The sequence below is a fragment of the Scleropages formosus genome, chromosome 24 (assembly GCF_900964775.1).
Source record: "Scleropages formosus chromosome 24, fSclFor1.1, whole genome shotgun sequence".
Lineage (NCBI taxonomy): Eukaryota > Metazoa > Chordata > Actinopteri > Osteoglossiformes > Osteoglossidae > Scleropages > Scleropages formosus.
The window spans coordinates 5,014,111-5,035,320 of NC_041829.1; the positions used below are offsets into that span (position 1 = coordinate 5,014,111).

The 21,210-nt window shown below is 45.0% G+C and overlaps 1 protein-coding gene across 1 annotated transcript in view; it reads left to right on the plus strand.

Annotated features, from left to right (window-relative positions):
* Nucleotides 1-4,977: 4,977 nt before the first annotated feature.
* Nucleotides 4,978-21,210, plus strand: part of ptprq (protein tyrosine phosphatase receptor type Q) — a 47,163-nt gene continuing 30,930 nt past the window's right edge. Inside the window, exons 1-14 of the mRNA XM_029248959.1 lie at nucleotides 4,978-5,053; nucleotides 5,557-5,786; nucleotides 6,615-6,684; nucleotides 7,724-7,923; nucleotides 8,063-8,303; nucleotides 16,031-16,159; nucleotides 16,688-16,834; nucleotides 17,096-17,262; nucleotides 17,789-18,275; nucleotides 18,577-18,738; nucleotides 18,837-19,016; nucleotides 19,196-19,303; nucleotides 19,595-19,876; nucleotides 20,178-20,459. Coding sequence (XP_029104792.1) covers nucleotides 4,978-5,053; nucleotides 5,557-5,786; nucleotides 6,615-6,684; nucleotides 7,724-7,923; nucleotides 8,063-8,303; nucleotides 16,031-16,159; nucleotides 16,688-16,834; nucleotides 17,096-17,262; nucleotides 17,789-18,275; nucleotides 18,577-18,738; nucleotides 18,837-19,016; nucleotides 19,196-19,303; nucleotides 19,595-19,876; nucleotides 20,178-20,459 — 2,761 coding nt within the window. The remainder of the gene's footprint in view (nucleotides 5,054-5,556; nucleotides 5,787-6,614; nucleotides 6,685-7,723; nucleotides 7,924-8,062; nucleotides 8,304-16,030; nucleotides 16,160-16,687; nucleotides 16,835-17,095; nucleotides 17,263-17,788; nucleotides 18,276-18,576; nucleotides 18,739-18,836; nucleotides 19,017-19,195; nucleotides 19,304-19,594; nucleotides 19,877-20,177; nucleotides 20,460-21,210) is intronic.

A 21,210-nucleotide genomic window follows, 5' to 3' on the forward strand; every position in this document is an offset into this window, starting at 1 on the left:
AAAAAAAAAAAAATGAGAGAAGCGGAAGTGCAGTAATGTACTTTTTTTTTTTTTTAAATTGAACAAATCACAAATCACATACATTACATGAACGTTAACTCAGAACAATCAACCTAGCCGGGGGAATTAAAAAAAAAACCACTCCAATAACCAGACATTACATCAAGACCTTAAAAATATTACAATAATAAACAGTCTTAACGGCCTTCTTATTTATTATCGCACGCCTCGATAGTGTTCATGCACTGCTTAACTTTTTAAAAAAGAACAGAAAATATCGGCTTTTTATTAGCAAATTTTGACCTGTGTGTATATGATATGATATTTAGCCAAAATAATTAATAAATTAATGATATATGCTTGTTTCTCTGTATGTCTATCAAAATGAAAGAACCCAAACAGCACATATTCGTAGTACAAAGCAAAATCCTTACACAGTTTATTAATAATACATTTTGAGACATCCCTCCATAGCTTTTTGGTATAACGGCAGTGCCGAAAGAGGTGAGGCACCATTTCTGGGTGCAGGACAGGTTACAAAAAGAACAACTTACATCAATCCCATCCTCGAATCTTCCAAGAAAATACTTAACAGGGTAGAATTTGTGTATAATCTTGACAGAGATTTCCCTAACCTTGTTAGTTAAGAAGTATTTGTGAGTCAACAGCCAAACTTTCTCCCATGGGACATTGATTGTCAACAAAGGTGTTCCAATAAGCAGTGACATAAGGTTAGTAGGCAACTCTTCATTCTGAAACAAAGAACGAACCGCTCTGTTATTATTTCTGAGAGAGCGGGAGAAACAGATCCTTCCACATGGAGTATCAACTGGATTCGCTATAGAAACAACAGCAGGGTAAGAGACCTCTCCAGGTAGAGTCACAGAACCATAAGAAATAGCCTTCATTACCAGGCCAAAAGTGCAGTAGCGTACAATACGTATACTCTCAATCTGTTGGTGTCATAGGAATACAGATGTGTCACTTTAAGAGAGTAGAGCATTATGGGAAGTGTATTAAATTCCACAGGCGTGTCTGTCGGCCATATTGCATTATGGGAAGTGTATTAAATTCCACAGGCGTGTCTGTCGGCCATATTGGGTGTGTTACTTTACGGAATGATTGTGGAGAAAGCAGAGCAATTACTGGGAAAACTTTACCTGACGAGTAGAGTCGAGTAGAGTCGAGTAGAGTCGAGTAGAGTCGAGTAGAGTGAGAGCCAGCAGACTGGTGGAGGCTCAAGCAGCAAGGAGCATGGACAAACGTGGGAGAATGAATTTAAACAGAAAGTTATCTGGTCGAACATCTGGCGGGCTGACTCTCACCGGGTCAGTTTCCTGGTCCAAACTGTATATGACACCTTACCAAGTCCAGCTAACCTTCGTGTCTGAGGGAAGAGTGAATCGCCCTCCTGCCCTCTTTGCACTGGGAAGGATCCCTGAAACACCTTCTGAGCAGGCGCTCGAAAGCTCTTGGAGAAGGTTGCTGCCGTTGGCTTTACGACCAGGTGCTAAACAGATGCCAGTGCCACCAAGCATCACCACCTTGTATGAAATACTATTTCCATAAGACCCACCCATAGCCTAGAGGGAAGACAGGCCTTCAATGACAGCTGCTGACTGGAAGCTGATAGTGGACTCGGGAAAGCAGCAGAGGTTCCCAGAAAACATCGGATTCATATCTCCTCTCCCCCCCCGGACATGATCATCGCCTGGAGGAAGCCAACAAGCTGAAACGTGCAAAGTACCAGGAGCTTGTGGAACAATGTCGGCGGCAAGGCTGGAAGACTCACTGTGTGCCCAGTGAGGTGGGCGTTCAGGGATTTTGCAGGGTGCTCATTGTGCAAAGCCCTAACGCTGCTGGGCATCACAGTGGTGGTGAAGAGGAAGGCCATCAGATCAGCTACTGAAGCTGCAGAGAGAGCCACTAGGTGGCTCTGGATTAAGAGCAGATCTGTGGTCAGTTGCTGCTGGGACGCAAGTCGGGGCTTGATCAACCCCGGCTGGGTCACCTGGGTGAGAGTGTCTGATGTTGAAAGACCTGAAACACCCGATGACCCCAGGTCACATCACTGACGATGTGTTCCAGCGCATCCGCAGGATGTATCTCGTAACAAATACCATAACAGGTATCTGTGTGCATTTTAGCAGCACTGCACAGTTTTAGGAAGTTGTTCACAATAAGCGCTACATGCTCAGCGGATCCCTGCACGGTTTATTGCTCAACTTGTGAAGAATTGATTATTTAAAAAGAAAAGCAGGAATTGCCTCTGAGCAGCAACTCCACAAAATGGCCCTTGTTTCTCACCAAGGTCTGGAAACAGGACAGAAAAAAACAACAGGTGTTTTATGGAGAAAAGCATCAGCTAAATGAATACATGCAATGCATGTTTCTATTGTTTTATGAGATGTATGTGGCTTTGGAGAAAATTCCACATACGTAAGTATAAATGTAATTGTGCTGAAATCATGGATTGATAGCTGTATAGGTGTTTTACAGTGTTCTGGTCACATTTGGGAAAATTAGTTTTGGATTGGGCAGTGAGTCGTGTCGCTGCCTCTCAATGCATGGGCTGTCTGGGCATTGGTTCGAATCTGGTTCAGTTTGTGTGGAGTTTGCACGTTCTCATGTCTGTGGGTTTCCTCCAGCTGCTCTGGTTTCCTCCCACAGTCCAAAGATATGCAGTTCAGGTGAGTTGATGATGCTAGAGATGGTCATAGTGTGGAGCTGGTTGTGAAGTGGCTAGAGTAGCTGCCTTTGGAACCAAAGATTGCAGGTTCAAATCCCACCTCCAGCTGTAGTGTCCTTGGTTAAGGTCCTTACCCTGAATTGTTCTAGTAAAATTTCCCAGCTGCATAAATAATTGTAAGTAACTTAACAATGTATGTTGCTTTGGGGAATAGTAACAGATAAATGAGTAAATTTAAGTGTCTGTATGGCTACCCTGTGATGGACTGGCATCCCATACAAGGTGTACTACTCCCCTTAACCTTGAACCCAGTGATCCTGCTATGGGCTTTGTGGACCACTGGAACCCTAACCAGGACAAGAAAATGGACTGGGGGGTGGATGATTTGGGGCTTCTGTATAAGCAGAGAACGCATTATTATTTGTCTAATTTAAAATAATGGAAAGCGGGCTTTCGGTATCCGAAATTTCAAAATCAATATTTTGCGCTCTTGTCCTTCTCTGAGATGAAGACAAATAAAATGTCTCTTCCTCCAGCAAATGTGCAATTACTGACATCAATGTAACTCCAACACCTCACCTCCTGTTTCTTTGAACTTCTGGAAACGGGCAGCCGGTCGAGTCACGTACACACAGTCGTATGGCAGTGTTACACGCTTGGAGAGATGTATTGTGCTGTCCAAATTAGCACACAATACCGGTAATATTTGTTTCACAATAGGTGGCTGTATCATTGCCGCTCAATCTGACCTTGCGCTGCGACACCGATGACTGATCCACATTGTGCTGTATGATGCACTGTATGATGCACTGGCCGTTGACACTGGCAGGCAGGTGATCCGTCGTCCGCTCTGACAGGTCTCACTTTACACCTTCCTGCCTTGGCTGAATTGGCCCTTTTATAGGAGGAACGTAGCCACTTATTTAAAGTTTCATGGCGAGCGCATCATCACAAGAGCAGCCTAGGAAAGGGGACCGTCCCGAGCCAGATTGTGTTCCAAGCCGCGTAAAAAATGCATGACGAAAGACAGAGCGAGGCAGCCAAGCTCTACGCTGAATGACGATGCTCTTTTCGCGTTGCAGTCAAAAATTGCCTTTGTATGCAAATCTTATTTACATGTGCTGCATTCATGTTTAATTCAACCCCTCTTGAGTGTTTTAATGCTTAGTATTTTTGGATTCTCAGCGCTGACGCTGGGACCGTGACGTTGAACTAAGTCCTGCTCACTGCGTCACGTGCTTTTCGCTGTCATCTGGCTTTTTTGTTTAGTAACAGTTGCTTTGGTGTTTCTGGATGGAGGTCAGGAAGAGGGTCAACGCCTCTGTCAACCTACTCAGAGTCAGGGCCCCAGAAAAAGTGGTTGTGCTTCGTCGTCTGAAGATATCACTTACAATTGTATCCTTTCATGAGGATGGATGTTGCTCCATAGACACCATATTACTCACCTAAATCCTAGGGCTCCTGGCCTCCCTATGGTACATATCCTTTCTGCCAGCCTCACCAGCTTTTCTTCTGTTCTCCACACAGTCTACTGATACTTCTGCACCCGCGCTTCTTCTTAGACATCTCTTGCCATAGGCGACTGTTCACCAAGCAAGCATCACCAGTTTCCCTGGGAGATCTCTTGTAGTCTGATCTCTGTTAAGACCCTATTTTACCATCTTACTGAGTCTTTACTTTATCACGCATAAGTCCTCCATGGCACCATCAGTGTCCACATGAGCTCCAGAACTGGGAGTCTGCGGGCCACTAGTGGTAAGCACTCCGATTTCAACCACGGAGCTCAGTCCTTCCTGTGAAGCACCACCTCCCCCCCCACCCCCCTACCTTTAAACCACCCCCCAAGTTAGGCTGCCAGGTGTCAGGTGCCACCCAGAGCCGTGGCGGAGGGAAGGAAGGGCTGCTGGGATTGAGTCGTAAGGCTCATGATTTATTACACAACCCTCCTGTAGGGCCACCCTTAAAACTTTAATGTGGTGCACCTCTCCTGAACACCTTGTTCCGGATGAGCCACACAGCCTGCCGTGTCCTCCTCACGAGATTCACAGCCCATCCGTCATGCTTCCTGTCCTCGGCCTCGCTGTTGCTCTTTGCCTGGCTAGGGTCCCCGTACAGGTACGTCGCATTTTCCCCTTCGCTGCTCCACACTCTTGCCTAACAAGTTCCTTGAACTTTACGTGTGCTGGATGCCCTGTGGACTGATTCCTTGTGGATGACTGAGTGTCTGTGCTCTCGTGCGGGGTGACACGAAGGCGGCTGAGTCCAGTGCCACCCCGGGGACGTCCTACATGCCGACAGTGAGCCCGATCGCTGCGTCTGCCCTAAACCCGTCTGTCAGTCGTACTTTCGCCACTGATGAGACACGTAAGTCTTGCAATGCAGAGAACCTCGGACTGACTGTGAGCTTTTCTTCTTTATTATAAGTTTGCTCTCATAATACATTCCATAGATCAGTTAATCAGTTAAAAATATTATGTATTCATTAATGGTGAAAACGCTGTAATATATTTCATGCTACCGGAGAACTGCATGTTTGTAAAAAAACACTATTCCGCTTTTCCTTTTTTCCTTTCATTTCGTCTGTGAACCTTCACTAATCTGAAGATTAAAAACATGTTAGGTGCAGTAAATAAACACAAGCTGTTTCTATGTTTGTAAGATGGACCTGAACAAAAAAAGGATATGACTTGGTGTCTCTTATAAATGAGGGACCTTGTTTGATATTGTTTGCAATATTTTTTTTTCTACCTTGAAGATGGGTACAGTATTCGGTGTGTGGTGTGATCGCAGGTCGGTCTGCGGCTCAGTGGAATACTGACCCTCTAATCCCTAATGGGTGTGACGTATCTCACAATATATCTCAAAAGCTCCAGGAACCCCCACCAATCTGGAAGGCGAGAGGGTGGGCTCTACTGGCATCCTACTGTCCTGGATCATGCCCCCTGACTCCAATGGTGGACACATCATCTCTTACACGGTTAAATACAAGGAGGTGTGCCCTTATCCTGACTCCGCCTTCATGCAGATGGCGACCCATTCTGAAATCCCAGAATTCCTCCTCAACACCCTCACTCCAGGATCTACCTACAACATCAAGGTGAGTTGCAACGTCCCACTAGAAGAGTTAAACTCAGGCTTCCTGGGAATGAGGGCATTATTGTGATTACTTGGCTGTTAAGCTGATGCTGCTGCTGCTGCCCTTAGTGACTCGCGCATTTGTCCATTCACATTATTCTCAAGGCCTCCTCTTGGGAGATGAATTGGCTGTCTTCAAATGTCTTTTATCACCAGAGTTCCTGGTAAAGTGTTTTACACTTTGTATTTTTATATGACTCCATTTTCAAATGGATTACGAAATAAATAATATTTATCAGAATGAAAACATATTCAAAATACTTTATCAGAAAATGAAAAATGTAACCTGCATGCTTGATGCCAACAACAACAAATTTAAGGGAGGCCAAAAATGTCAGAAAGATGCTTCTTATATCCAACTTTATTATCACTAGATAGGCTTTGCCTTCACTGAGCTGTTATCCAATGTTGTCCAAACAACTAACCAGAGAACAAGTCACTCATACAATGGAACTCACCGGTAAAAAGTGTGTATCTATATGAGACTTTGCTTTCATATGAGAATATTAAATTATAGATCAGTCATTTCAAGCAGTAAGAACCATTTGCAACATTAGTAATGATGTCTTGGCTGTATTTTAAAATCAATTTAATGGTACCTTGAGTGAAAAAAGTACAATTTCTTTCAAAAACATGAAAATGTTTGAATGATTCCAAAATTTTTAGCACTCTGTGTGTGTGTGTGTGTGTGTGTGTGTGTGTTGCTGTCTGTGTACATATATGTGAGCAGCCAGAGAAGTTTGAACGTCCTGGCAGTGATACAATAAAGACCATTGGTGTCTCTCTGTAGGTGGCAGCAGATAACAGGGCTGGTATTGGAAGCTTCAGCAAGTCGTTGTTCATCAAAACCGCGGAGGCCCGTGAGTCCTTTCTCACCATTTCACACTGTTCATGGCTAATAAGAATGTATATACTATAGTCGTAAATATTCTAATGACCCGTGTTCCTGGGGAGTGTTACGTTTGAGCGGGAAAGTGGATTTATTGCAAATAGTTGAATTGTGGGTAAAATGTGAATTAAGTGTTCAGCCGCTGTGGGGACTCACGGGGAATATAAGGCAGTGAGTGCGTTGACCAGTGAAAACAGGAGCAAAGCCTGGGTGGTGCTAAGCAGGTTAGGAAAGCTGGATTGAGGTGCAGGTCCTTGAGGAAAAGGAGTCCTCGGACCAAGAGAATTATTTCTCTCTGTTTGCGTCCATCTTCGCCCTATCTGAACCCGGAGTGTAGCGTGCTACAATATAGACCTTTAACCTGTTAGTTGTTCGTTCAAGTCTCATTTGGATCCTGTGGTAGTACTTAACACGATTTGTTCCAGTAAAATACCAAGTCATAATAAATGAATGGATTTTTCCATTACACACACACACACACATTTTCAGAACCGCTCGTCCCATACAGAGTCGCGGGGAACCAGAGCCAACCCGGTAACACAGGGCGTAAGGCCAGAGGGGGAGGGGATGCCAGTCCGTCACAAGGCACCCCAAGCGGGACTCGGACCCCAGACCCATCGGAGAGCAGGACTGTGGTCCAACCCACTGCGCCACCGCATCCCCCTTTTGCCCTTACATTTATTCATTTAGCTGACCTTTTGTCCAAAGCAATTTACAGTGTTAAGCTGTTTTACAGTTATTTACCCATTTATATAGCTGGGTAATTTTACTGAAGCAATTTAGGGTAAGTACTGTGCTCAAGGGTACTACAGCTGGAGGTAAGATTCAAACCTGCAACCTTTAGGCCTAAAGGTAACAGCTGTAATCGCTATACTACCAACTTTTTGAAGTTAGTTGGATTAAAAACATCCACTATACAACAAAATAGTAATATATAATGAAAGCAGTCTTGCTGCATTTACACTGTCTGGATATAAGCGATGATTCGGCACTCCTTTCCTCCCCGTCAGCCCCCGGCTTGGTGACCAACCTCACAGCCTTTGCCTACAACCACTCCTTTGTCAAGGTGACGTGGTTTTTGCCCAAGCGCACCAACGGCCTCATCACCAAATTCTCCGTGAAGGCCAAGCACGCCCGAACGGGGCAGACGGTGCGCATCCTGGAGCTCAACGCAGAGGATATCATGAATGGGGCCATCCCTCACTGCAATGTGCGTCTGGGCCTTCCGCAAACGTGGCATTCATTATGCAACAATAAATGAAAATGTTTCCGCATTTCTGTGCCACTTGGCTTTCTGCGTGCAGACATTGTACTCAGATATTGACTCTACTTCTGTGTGCGTGACTCAGGACGCGGCTGAAATTCTGTCCCGAGGTACCCCCAGCCCCCTGGATGCCTCCATGTTGACTTCGGCCTCCTCGCCCCCCATCACTCTGTCAGCAGCCCCTCCTGCTGCTTCGTGGAGCGTGCCAATCAGCGTGGGTGTGGACCAGCTGCGTCCCTACACCGCCTACGTCTTCGAGGTGTCTGCCTTCACCAGCGATGGGGAGGGCCAGATCGCCAGCTACATGGTCCGCATGCCGGAGTCAGGTATCCCTTTGCTCCCTCTGTACTCATGCGGACACCTGCAGGCATTTCATGAAAACAACTTTTACAGTATTTGCTCTTGTAACTGAGCATTTTACTCAAAGGAAAGGCTGAACTCTGGAGTGCTCAGCTCCTCGTGGGTTGGGTGGGTTCATCCATCCTTGCTTTACAGGAACACAGCACTATTGTTGGGACCCTGAATTTAAGGAAATGATGTAGGGTTGTGTTTAGCTGATGATTTTCTATGTTATGCTGCTTACAGTGACTTACCCATTTGTATCGGTATGTGGGCAGCACGGTGGCACAGCAAGTAGCGATACTAGTAGCGAGAGGACGTGGGTTCGATCCCTGCTCAGTCTGCGTGGAGTTTGCGTGTTCTCCTCGTGGGTTTCCTCCCACAGTCCAGAGAAATGTTGTTTGGGCTCCCCCATAGTGTGTGAATGACAGAGAGAGTGTGTTCCACTGATGTAAGGTTGAGTGACCCATTGTGAGTAGTGTATTTAGCAGTGTAAGTCACCACGGTGAAGAAGGTATGTGGGCTCATAACACTACATAGAGTTCGTTGGAAGTCGCTTTGGAGAAAAGTGTCTGCTAAATGCATAGCTGGGTAATTTTTACAGTATCAATGCAGGGTAAGTACCTTGATCACGGTTCGACAGTGGGAAGTGGGATTGAATCTGAGTCCTTTGAGCTCAAAGTAGGGCCTCTCACCACAATCCCATCTGTTACCCCGCTGGAGTGAATATAAAGTGCAGTGAGTAGCACTGTTGTCTCATAGTGCCTAGATCAGGGGTCTCCAAACTTTTTGTGAGTAAGGGCTCCCTAAAGGGATAAAATAGTTTAGAGGGCTACTTGTTTGATATACTCAAATATATAATTTGTTATAATAAATATAAACACAATGGTGCTTTTTTAACTTTCAATTAACATTATGTCAAAGGGATGATGAAATATCTTGATATCCTGGCATAAAAAAATATTAATGATTTCTCACAAGCTGTTTAAATATTTTTTATTACACAATCAATCCTGGAAAATATTCCAAGAAAATTTATTGAAATATGTACATTTCAAATTTTTTCTTTCACATTGCACTGAACACATTTCCCTACAGACTCATCACATTGGATGGAAAACCATTTACACGAACCTAAGTCTTGCACCAGTTGCTTCGTTACGTTCGCTGACATATCCGTGACTCGTCTTGCGATTGTGTTCACCCCGAGTTGAACATCGGAGAGTGCAGACATGATTTCATCTCCATTCTTGTGATCTTTAAACAGTGTTTGCTATCACAGTTATTGCTCCCTTGACAATTTCACCATCAGAGAACGATTTTTTGTGTTTTGTCAAAAAATGAGCAACCCTAAATGAAGCCTCGGTTGCAGCCTGACGTCTTCTTAGCGGGTCTGGTAAAAAATGATTCCTGCCGGCTTAATGTTGCTTTCAACTCGTTAACTTTTTCTTTTCTAAGTGATGTACCTGGTGGATAACAAACTGCTATTGAAGGTTTTGTAGATTGTGGTGAAATCACATCTCTCCGCGCACCGTTGTGCCTCTTGGATACCGCGATGCTAGCCGGGCCCCACAGATGAGGCATACGTTTTGCCAATGACATGTGAAGAGAAATTCTGTCTCCCACTCCTCGTTAAAGTAATAAGCCTTTTTTTTTTTGCAGGACCTGGTGCACCATCAGCATAATTAATCCTTTGTTTTTTTGTTGATTTCACCTTGTTTATGCCGTCAGCTCTCTACCGCCTCAACTCATAGCCTACGAGAAACGTACGCTACGTACGTTAACAATAACATGCGTAGACTTCTGAATATTTAAAATTTTTAAATGATGATTTTATCTGATGTTTTAACATTATATGAAATGTTAACATAACACTTTTTCATTTTTTGTAAGTAAGAAACTAAAATCAGTAATTAAAATTGAGCCTATTATAGAACGTGCTTGGTGGGCGACTCTCAGACTACATGCGGGTTACCAGGTGCCCGCGGGCCCCATGTTGGAGACCACTGGCCTAGACAATGCAAGCGAACATGGATTCGATCCCTGCTCAGTCTGTGCAGAGTTTTCATGTTCACCTGGGTTTGCTCCTGCAGTCCAAAGACATGTCTGCCAACGAACGCTGAGTTGTCCTAATTTACTTGCTCCAATTATATGTGTGTATGTTTGTGTGTTACCTTGCTACCTCTAAGAGGGCATGGTGGCGCAGTGGGTTTGGCCTCTGCTTCCTCTGTGGTGGGTCTGGGGTTTGAGTCCTGCTTGGGATGCTTTGTGATGGACTGGCATCCCATCCTGGGTGTGTGTTCCTTGCGCCCTGTGTTGCCGGGTTAGGCTCCGGCTCTCTGCGACCCCCTGCTTGGGACAAATGTTTTCAGTAAATGTGTGTGTGTGGCAGGGGTGCGGTGGCGCAGTGGGTTGGGCCGCAGTCCTGCTGTCCGGTGGGTCTGGGGTTCGAGTCCCGCTTGGGGTACCTTGCGACGGACCGGCGTCCCGTCCTGGGTGTGTCCCCTCCCCCTCCGGCCTTACGCCCTGTGTTGCCGGGTAGGCTCCGGTTCCCCGTGACCCCGTGTGGGACAAGCGGTTCTGAAAATGTGTGTGTGTGTGTGTGTGTGTGTGTGTGCGTGCGTGCTTCCTCTGGTGTATAGATGAGTGATTCACTGTAAGTGGTCTAGTGTAATATATCTAGAACAGTAAATCACCCTGGATGAAAAGGTATCAGTTAAATATCACACTCTTTCTGAGTTGCTTTGTGCAAAAAGCATCTCCTTAATGAATAAACAAAGATTAATATATAATATAAATATATATTAATAATACAATATATTATATTGTATTGTACCAGCACTGATGAATCTGGCCTTACTGTCCTGATGAGAAAAAATTGACATTCGGTCTGTCCTGCACAGCCACTTCCTGGCGGATCTCCAGTGCAGCAGGGGTTCATGGGAAGGTTCCTCCTGGCTGCCTCTTTGCTCTGTCATTGTGCTGGCATGACTGTGCCATCGCTGCCATTCAATACGCCTGTGCCACAATGGCCTCTAATGTGACACAGTATTTATGGCCTGCTTCTCCGAACCTGCAGCCAAGCTTTGTGTATTGAAAGCACTTATCGCAAAAATCATCATCAAGCTTATCATATTTTGCATTAAAATAAAAGGGTCATCTGTTATACTGTTGAAAGTCATTAACTGCAGTCCTTAATTGCACTCTTTGGATTATGATGAGCCTAAACTTGAATGACATTAATGGGATGTTATCTGCTAATGGGCTTCGGCTGACAGACTCATCTTCCGAAAATAAATGGAAATATTCAGCTGCACGTTATTGCCTACACCTGTGTTGAAGTGAACTAAAATGAGTTTTTTATCAAAACGGTTCCCTTGCCGTTTACTGAGTGTGTTCCTGGATTTAAAAGTCTGGAATTTGGACCTTTCCAAAGCAAATATGTCAATGGCATTTCTTATACGCTCGGGATTCTCCTAACTGCGTGCACAAATTATTTCCCATTCTCGCCATTTCAGGATCTTTCCGTGTTGGACGTTTCAGGCTTTCACTGTAAGACACAAACTCTGAAAAACATGTTGAGCAAAGAGGTTTCCTTCAAATATATTCTTTTAGGGCATTAAAGTGATAATCACATATACAATAATACCGCATAACAGGTAAATGACAGTGAATCAGCATGTTGTGTTTTTTTTTCTTCTATTTTTTACTTTTTTGTTTTGATTTTCCTGTTGCGTATTGATTACCTGGATAAAGTGAGCGAGGGATTGATTTTCCCCAAAAGAGCAAGAGGGAGACGAGCCAAGTGTTTATTGGAGCCTGAATGTGAAACCTAGAAGAAGCAGACTCTTTGATTAAATTCTCGCTCTCTCTTTCTCTTTCCCCTTCTTGACTTTGACCTTTGCACCCGTGTCCTGCACTCCAAACCGACTCGAAATACTATCTCGGGAGGACTTGGCTAAAACTCAGCGCTAAATGCATAATGTAGGACTTTATGTAACATGCACAGCTTTGGGGGGATTTGGGCCAAAAGAACAGCAACTCATCACCTCATGTGAACTTTGGGAGCTCTCACTGCCTGGATCAACACAGATAATATTGCTAGCTGTCATTCTAATAGGCACCACCCTCAGAATTTCAGATTTTTTTAAAAGATGTATCTTCCTGTACATTTCATCCAAAAATTCTCACCATCTGTTTCGGGAACAAAGAATTTGCATAATCAGGACCTTGAGGCTTATCGGTTTGTTGCCAGTAGACTAAGCCGAGGGTTTATTACTGTGATCATACAAAATCAGTTTTTGCAGTTCTCTTGACGGTCTACTTATGTGGCCATAACTGCCGTACATCAGTAGATGAATTTCTTCTACATTTGAGCTGAATTTTTATTGATAAAGTTGGATTTCCACAGGGAAGGGAAAAGCTGCGAAATAAAACAACTTACCTTGGCACAAATACTTTTGTTTTTGGCCATTCTGACTTTTTAAAGAGGTATATGTGTTTGTGTGTGTGTGTGTGTGTGTGTGTGTGTGCATATATATATATATATGAAATATGGGACAAGCTCTTCTTTTTGAACAAAAGTATAGAGTTCCAGGGTTGTTCATGCTGATTTGTCTTTCTGATTTCTGATGTGGCAGAAGTGCAACTTTCTGGAACACACAATCTCAAGTTTGTTTTTTGCTGAGCAGACTGACTTATTTGGTCGCTTTAAACATGTCCACTGAAATCATTTAGAGAAAAAATACCTACCTAGAATAAAAACACGAACTATACAGAAAACAGGGATGGGGAGCTCTAAATCATGCCCATAGAGCAAAGTATACAGACAGTTTTGAATAATTGTTTATATTCTGAGGGTTAACAAATTGATCACTGATATGCCTTTCTGCAGCTGTCTGTCACTTGATATTTAGCAGTGAAATAATAATAATAATAATAATAATAATAATAATAATAATAATAATATCTTGGTGATAGACACAGTTAAATGGTGACAGTCTGAAATGCACTCTTTCAGTCCTTGTACTACTACAGTGAAATGAGTGAATGGTCAACTGAGTGTTTGTCTTAATAATAATAATAATAATAATAATACAGCCACTCTCCGTATTTATCGCCTGAAATCAAACATCAGTGAGAGTCTTATTCCCAGAGGGCCTGCAGCCAGCAGAGCACGCTGAGTCTCAGACACAGGTCCCGAAGGCCTTGGATCCCCCTGGGACAATGGCCCTGTCACACAGTCTGGCAGAGCAGGAGCTCAAGCACTTGGGCAGCACAAAGAGGGACTTCACATAGTGGCGCAAAGCCCCGCTGGCTGCCAGGATGGAGCTAATCTGAGTTTCTTTAAGACCACTCTACTTAACTCTACTGTGCCATCTGATTTTGCACCATGCTTACAGTTATATCCCCTGCATTCCTGGTACGGACAATAAGTTCTAAGTCTGGCCGCCCAGCGGTGCTGCTACAGTTGCAACTCGGGGGCCAATCTTAAGATGTATTGACCTGTACCATGTGGATGAGGACAAAGACAAAGCCGGCAACAGGCCTGTTAGAACAGTACCCTTTTGAGGAATGTTTTTAGCTTTGAATCTCCTGCTGTAGTAACCCTGATCGAGGTCCTTCCCCTCAGTTGACACAGTAAAAATGAACGAGTTGTATAACAGAGTAAATCATTTTAAGTCATCTTGGAGAAAAGGGTCACCTAAGTGAATAAATGTAGATGTTATTAGAGTAATGTTTTTCTTTTTGCTCTTATGGGGAATCCATGTTCCATAATGCCAGTACATTTTTCAGAAATTAACCGGAGGATGGTCACTTGGGATTCAGCATATTTTTGCGTGTGTGACAGTGGTAGGGAGTTGTTTGAGAAAGAGGATTTTTAAATAGTTCAGAGTGTCTCGAGAATTCAAACGTGTTCGATTCACATCGCTGCACGCCTTCTAAACACTCTGTGGTCCCTCCTGGAGCCTTGGTGATGTGCTGAAACACAACGTGCCCCTTCTGCTTCAGCTTCACTGCTATTCCTCACCGAGACAGCAATGAGTTTGGAATTACAAACTATTTGAGATCACATCTGCGCAAGACTCAGTTGCCGAGAGGTTCCTGGAGGCGCTCTGATACTTCTCAGCCCACGGGTCATTGACTGGGATGGATGGCAACACAGCTATGTGCCTCAGTGCCCACGGGGTGTGTGACCCACCATCTTCTGGAAAATTCTGAGACCGATGACAAGTTCCTGGGCTACAGAGATGTATTTCAGAGAAATGTTTATCACCCGAGTTTGAGGAATCCATGTGGGCGTCAGCTCTTCGAGACGGCAGTGCATCCTCCCTCGAGATCGGGTGTGTGTGTTCGCACGTAACTGGCACGCGCTCGTGTTTTTAGCAATTCTGAAATGACCACGCTAGAAACCTAGAAAGCTTTCTTCTGTTTACACAGCTGCATGTTCCCTTTCAGAAAGCTGATACTGTGCTGTGCGTTAAATATCTGGTGTTTAATCTCTGAGGATTCTGTTCTTTTGGTGATAGACACAGTTAAATGGTGACAGTCTGAAATGCATTCTTTCAGTCCTGATGAGTGAATGGTCAATGAAACTGAAATGAATGCTTTGAGTTATCAGTATTCAAAAATCCCTATTTTTCATTTGTTGGCAAAACATAATCAGGAAATCACCCGCTGACGTCCTTACAAAAACAGAAGGGTTTGCATTGAAGTGCTGCTAGCGGCCGATGAATCCGTTCGGTCATCGCTACGCTTTTCAACCCCAAGATCACTCCTACAGCCTTAGACCCAGGAGTCACAGGTAGCTCTGCTGTGCACCTGTGCAAGTTTGCAGTGTTTAAATCCTCTTCCTGTTGTAGGGAGGATTTCTCAGTTGCCTGGTTTCCAGGTGTCCATAGGGGCAACAAGGGATGATCCAAAACGGGTGGGAACCACCTTCACCAACCCACTCTGAAACAAAGCTTGGCATATCCATGGCTCTACCCCCTTACCAAACTCACTCCCACCCTCCCAACCTGAGGGAGGAAGAGGTGCCTGGCATGCAGTGGGGGTGTGTGCAGGGGGCAGTTGAAAGAATAGCAAGAATGGTGCTGGCCACTGTGGCCATGCCGTGGATCTCCCTGAGGCTCAGCCTGCTCCTCACCCTGACCGCCGCGTTCGCCCACATTGCGCTCCAGCCTGGTGAGTTCCAGTGCCGGCCGGACAGGGCATGCCAGGATGCCTTTTTGTCCGCCTTCTGTGAGGGGTTGCTGTTTTCTTTCCATGTGACGAACACTTCTGGAATCGTTTGTAACTCTCGACGTTGAGTTTGCAAGACATTCTGTGGAATTCTGCGGTTGCTCACTGCTGTTCCACTTTGATTTTCTGTCACGGGATCCTCGGCTGGATAGACCCCAGCTGAGATGCTGGAGAGAAGTGGGGATGTAAACTCAAAAGACGGGGTGTGCAGGCACAATATCATACTGTTTGTTTTTGTACCACTTACTGAGAGAAATTCCATTTTATTGGAGTAGTTCTGAGAAAACTGAATATGTTTAGTGATTCTAAAAACGCATTATAGATGGAAGTTAGTAAAATTCTAAAACTGAATAAAGTAAAATTCACGTTGTTATGGTGCCTGCTCTGCTGGTTGTGATGGTTTCCCTCTGGTGAGGTGCCTGGATGACAAGATCTAAAGTAATTGTCACTCTTATTATCTACTGTTTCACAGCCCCAGAAGACCCACCTGAGAACTTGGCTGTGTGGAACATCACGTCCAAGTCCTTTACTCTGTCCTGGGATGCTCCCAGCATCGTCACAGGACGCTTCAGCTATTTCATTGAGCTCCATGGGCCCTCTGGTGAGAAGGGGCCTGCTGATGTTGAAATAGCAAAAGGTGAAGGTATTAGATAGGTGGATAGATGATGGAGTGGGGAAGGCTCCTGGGCTGCGGTTGCAGAACTTTGCAGTTTGGATCTTCTCCCTGTATTTGCGTGGGTTTTCTCCCACAGTCCAAAGACAAAGAAGAAGGCAATGGTACTGCAGCTCTATACCCTCCTTTACCATGGTGAACCCATGTGAGTAGTTGCTAAGGGTCGACTTTGAATCAATGACGTTTACTCACCTTACTCTTATAACCGAGGGAACCCCTGGTAGGGAATCTATTCTATAGGTAACGTAAGTAATACTGGGAACGAGTTTTCCTTCTGGCAAGTTGGTCCAACTCTTTCATCCATTTGCTTCCAAGGGAGATACTTTGTTCTTGAAAATTATGAAAGGCACGTGTTCAGTGCAGAATGGCCTTTTCCATTTTTGGAAGTCATTGCACATTATTTCACTTTGTGTGTCATTGAGTTTCATCAGCATGTCTTTCTGTGTTTCATTTCAGGATTCATGTTTGAGAACAGCACTGCTGATACAAGGCTGATGTACTCCGGATTGACCCCATTCACCAACTACAGAGTGGTCATTCGAGCCAGATCGGCGGGGGCGTTGGGGCCAGAGGCAGAGACCACTGTGCTAACTCCAGCGGAGGGTTAGTATTACACGTGAGGATTTGATGGGGAAATTTGATCTGTTGTCCTAGCACAGTCCTTTCTCTCTGTCCCACATACGCCATCTGACCTCTGTCGCCCTCTGCTGCTGGGATGACCAACAGGTTACCTTCACCAGCAGACGGGGAGTGTGCCAGAAGGTTTACCCAGTGAAGGGTGATTTTTGAAGCTGCTTACCAACCGTCTCTGCTTCACAGTTGTTCTCACATGGCCGTTGTTTGGTTGTTTGTGCTGCTGTGCAGCGCCCAGTGCAGTCAGCGAGCTCAAAGCCATTGCCATTGATTCCACGTCGGTGAAACTGTCATGGCGCAGCCCAAGGCAGCCCAATGGACTCATCACACAGTACAAGATTCTGGTTCTTACCCATGATGCTTTGGTGCAGGACATCACTCTCATTGGACCAGAGGAGGTGCGGCATCTGCCTTTAATTTTATAGATTTCTTTGTGCACTCATTTTATAGAGATACTCTACACCTCTATTTCCAAACGCTATACATTCAGCCCTTATATACAGGTCCCCGTAAAATATAATGCTTCATGAAAATATGTATACTTTTTTGTACAATGGACTAATTTCTACAATGGCTTTTCAGACTGTTAGTGTAATTTTCATGTCACATTTTATGTAAATAACATCAGGCGCATGTCTGTTTTTCTTTTAAGAAATTTTGGACTACATGCTTTTTTCTTGTCCAGAAACCATTTTTTTTCCATAAGAAATGATGGTAATTCAAACCACTTACAATGGGGAATTTGCTTAAACTGATGGGCTGATTTCACGGGACAAATTAATCCCATTATCTTTGTATTGTGTGTATTTAAATGATATGTTAGACTGAGATTTACATCAGTTCTTTTATCTATGCAAGTACATGAATTTAAATAAAAAACTTTTGATTAAATATGGCGACCACTTACAATGTGTTTTGCTGTAGGAGAGTGACTTTGTCAAAGGTAGCCTGCTGATGAGAGCTAGAAGAGACACCTTCTTCCCAACAACAACCTCAATGCCAGCGTCCCAAGTCCCACACTTACTCCTGTTGACCACCAGTCTCACTAGCAGACCTATCAGTGACAAAGAAGAGCACAGTATCCTACAGACTGACTCTACACCAACGCGGACCCCGGTGACATACGCCCTTTCCCTGACCTCCACCACTCCAGGCTCTCCGCCATCCTGGCTAACGGACACCATCACCCCAAGGCTGTTCAGCAGCACAGACCCTGGGACACCTGTTGCCAAGGCAGGTTCAGGGAAGATGCCCCTTGGCCCCTCACCAAACACTGTCCCCACAGGGCTGGGCGCAGGGTTTCCTTCCACGCTATCGCAGGATGTTGGAGTCCAGTTAGTGTCACTCAGCCCCAGCCCAGCCCAACCCCGCCTCTCCACTCGCTCCGCTGTAACCTCCTTTTCCACAGAAGGTAAATCACGTGGTTAGCGCGAGTCATACGGTCCATGCCATGCAACCTGCTCATAGATCATTGGTTTTGAGCTCATGTGTCTCCTGTCTGTCTTTTGCAAGAAATAGTTTGTGACCCTGTAAGTGGAAAAACATTTTATTTTTCTCAAGGGATTGGGGTGTCCTCTCTCTCCAGGATAGGTCACTGGATTGCCGTGCTCCACGTTAAAATATTTAGTCACCAGTGCTTGTTTTATCCTGGGCCTATTTCTTAATTTATGGATATTTTTTCCCTTAATTTTTGGCTAATGTTGTTTTTCCAGTGACGACATCCACCCGGGAGGTGATCGACGTCTCTGCTGACCATCTCTCCTACGTGGTGCAGAACCTCAACCCCTTCACTGAATACACTTTCACTGTATCTGCCTTCACTGGAGTTGGAGAAGGACCGCCGGTGAAAATCAGGGAGAAGACCAGAGAGCAGGGTAACATATTTCATCAACTGCCCAGTGGCTGCATGTTGTTCCAGGTGGCACAGCCTCAAAAATCTGTGAATGAAATATGTACCCTTTCTGTATTTTAGTGCCAAGCGCCGTTCAAAGTGTCTCGTATCAAAATATAAGCACCACCTCCATCCTGTTGTCATGGGAACCTCCTTTGAACCCAAACGGATTGATCACTCATTACACTGTGTACGTACTTGACCTGGGCAGTCAGGAGGCCTTCCAAAGGGTCATGAACAAGACCAGCATCCTCCTCACAGGTAACCAACTCCAAGACCTGTTTATTCTGTTAGCTTCAGTAGACTACGGGCAGTGCTCAATGGTGTTTTTTAGTCCTTTCTTATCCACAGTCGCAGTTTGTTTTGACAGTGTAGCAGAGTTCAACAAGCTGTGGAAGCTGAACATAACTCCCAGTGAATGGAAGTATATCCTGGTACAGGGCTCAAAAAGTACACCAAATATAAGGTGAGGGTGGCAGCCTCAACAGCAGCGGGAGAGAGCGCCCTCTCGGAGGAGGACGACGTCTTCGTTGTGACCCAGGAAGACGGTAGGGGCTTGTTTGCACCGGCTTACCTGTGAGAAGTTTCTTTCACTGTGGGAATTTGTGTAGATCCACTGCCAAAGCTCAGTCAGAATCTGGAGCTTTGATGCTCTGCATGCCCTCTCTTGAAATCTTCTGGGAAAATTGAACAGATTTCGGGAGGCTGTTTTTTTTCTTCGCACCAGCAAGTTTTAAATCCACGTGGAACACTCTGTAAAACTGGATGCGTAGATACTGTAGAAAGAAGTCTGATGGGACAGCAGATGTTTTTAATGCACAGTTCTCTTTGCTTCCTAGAGCCTGACTCTCCTCCGGTGAACCTGGCTGTGTTCAACATCACCGCATCTGCAGCCACGGTTACGTGGTCACCTCCAGAGAAACCCAATGGGATTATCCAATTTTACGAAATCTTTTACCAGAATTTAACGTTCAGTGACGTGATCAACACTTCTACCACCAGTGTGACATTTCGGCACCTGAAACCTTCTTCTGTCTACAATGTCACTGTCAGAGCATACACTAAACATGGACATGGAGACCAAACATCAGCCATTCTGGAAATGCTGACTGGTGAAGATGGTTCGTGCCATATTGGCAATAAGATTTTGGTGTTTGTCATTTTTAAGAACCTGCCGTAAAACGTCCTGAATTTCATTCTCCCCAGTTTATTTTAGTTTCTGTTTATTTATTCATAGTCTCTACATGTAGTGTAATACTTTAATATGAGTTTTAATACGTGCATTTGTTTTATTACGAAAAAGTGTATAGACTTCATGAATTGTGACGTGGCTTGCAATTAATATGAAATCTTTATTGATTTTCCGTGGAGGAATTGAACCCCCTGTGAGCCCAGCGTCGTGAACTTTTTTCGTCCATGCAGTCCCTGGGAGCCCACCCTTCAACCTGACCTATAAGAGCATCAGTTCCAGTGAGGTGATGGTTTCGTGGCAGGCTCCCGTGCACCCTAATGGCGTCATCCTCTTCTACACCGTGGAGTACTGGAACGCCACTCACTACATGAACGTCAGCACTCCCGTTGCATCTGTCCATCTCTCCAACCTCCGCAAATACGCCCGCTACAGCATGACCGTTCGGGCCAGCACCCGCCAGGGCAGCGGGGACCAGGTCAGCGAGGTCCTCAATATCACTACCCTAGAGGACGGTGAGTTTGGTGATAAGATTGCGTGGAGGCACCTTCTGAGTTAACAACGTCCACCCTCCAGTCAGGAGTGGCCCATTACACTTTTAGTTGGCTTAAAATAAAAGTGGAACGTGGCAAAGGGAGTATGGCTGCACCAAATTTTTCCCTCCCAGAGCATGTTTCAAAATTTGGTTGTTCAGTTGTTTTGTGGATACCAAAAGCTTTTGGCCGGGGAAGCTTTTATCATGCTAATGTGATTCTCTCCAGCAGCTCCTCATGAATAGTCTGCCACCGTTATCCAGCTTGAGCTCTGTCCCTGTCATACAGCGTAGCGTTACCAGCAAGAGTTGCAGAAGCAGATGCTGTAGGATTGGAAATGTTTGGATCCATCCCGCATGACACCATTGACATGTCGAACCCCTCGTCGACACGCTGCGGGGCATAATCCCACATCTGACTGCAAGCGGTGCCTAAGATCTGTGGAGGATTTGATCTGCCTTTCCCAGCTGAGCACATACTCTTGTACTGCTGAGTACAAGAGTAACAAAGTACTGACAGAGATCATTCAGTTCTATGTTCATTTTCTTCTCCTCAGAAGTTTACTTTTTGTGAACTTTTGAAACCATGCAGATGTTTTGTGTGGGTTGACCCATGGTGATGCGCAGAGCAGATATTCAGGTGTAGTGCTAATTATCTGGACCCTTGGGGGCGCTGGTCTACTGATGACTGGCAAGGCTGTGAGCATGAAGGCTTTATTTCCATCTTTTCATTC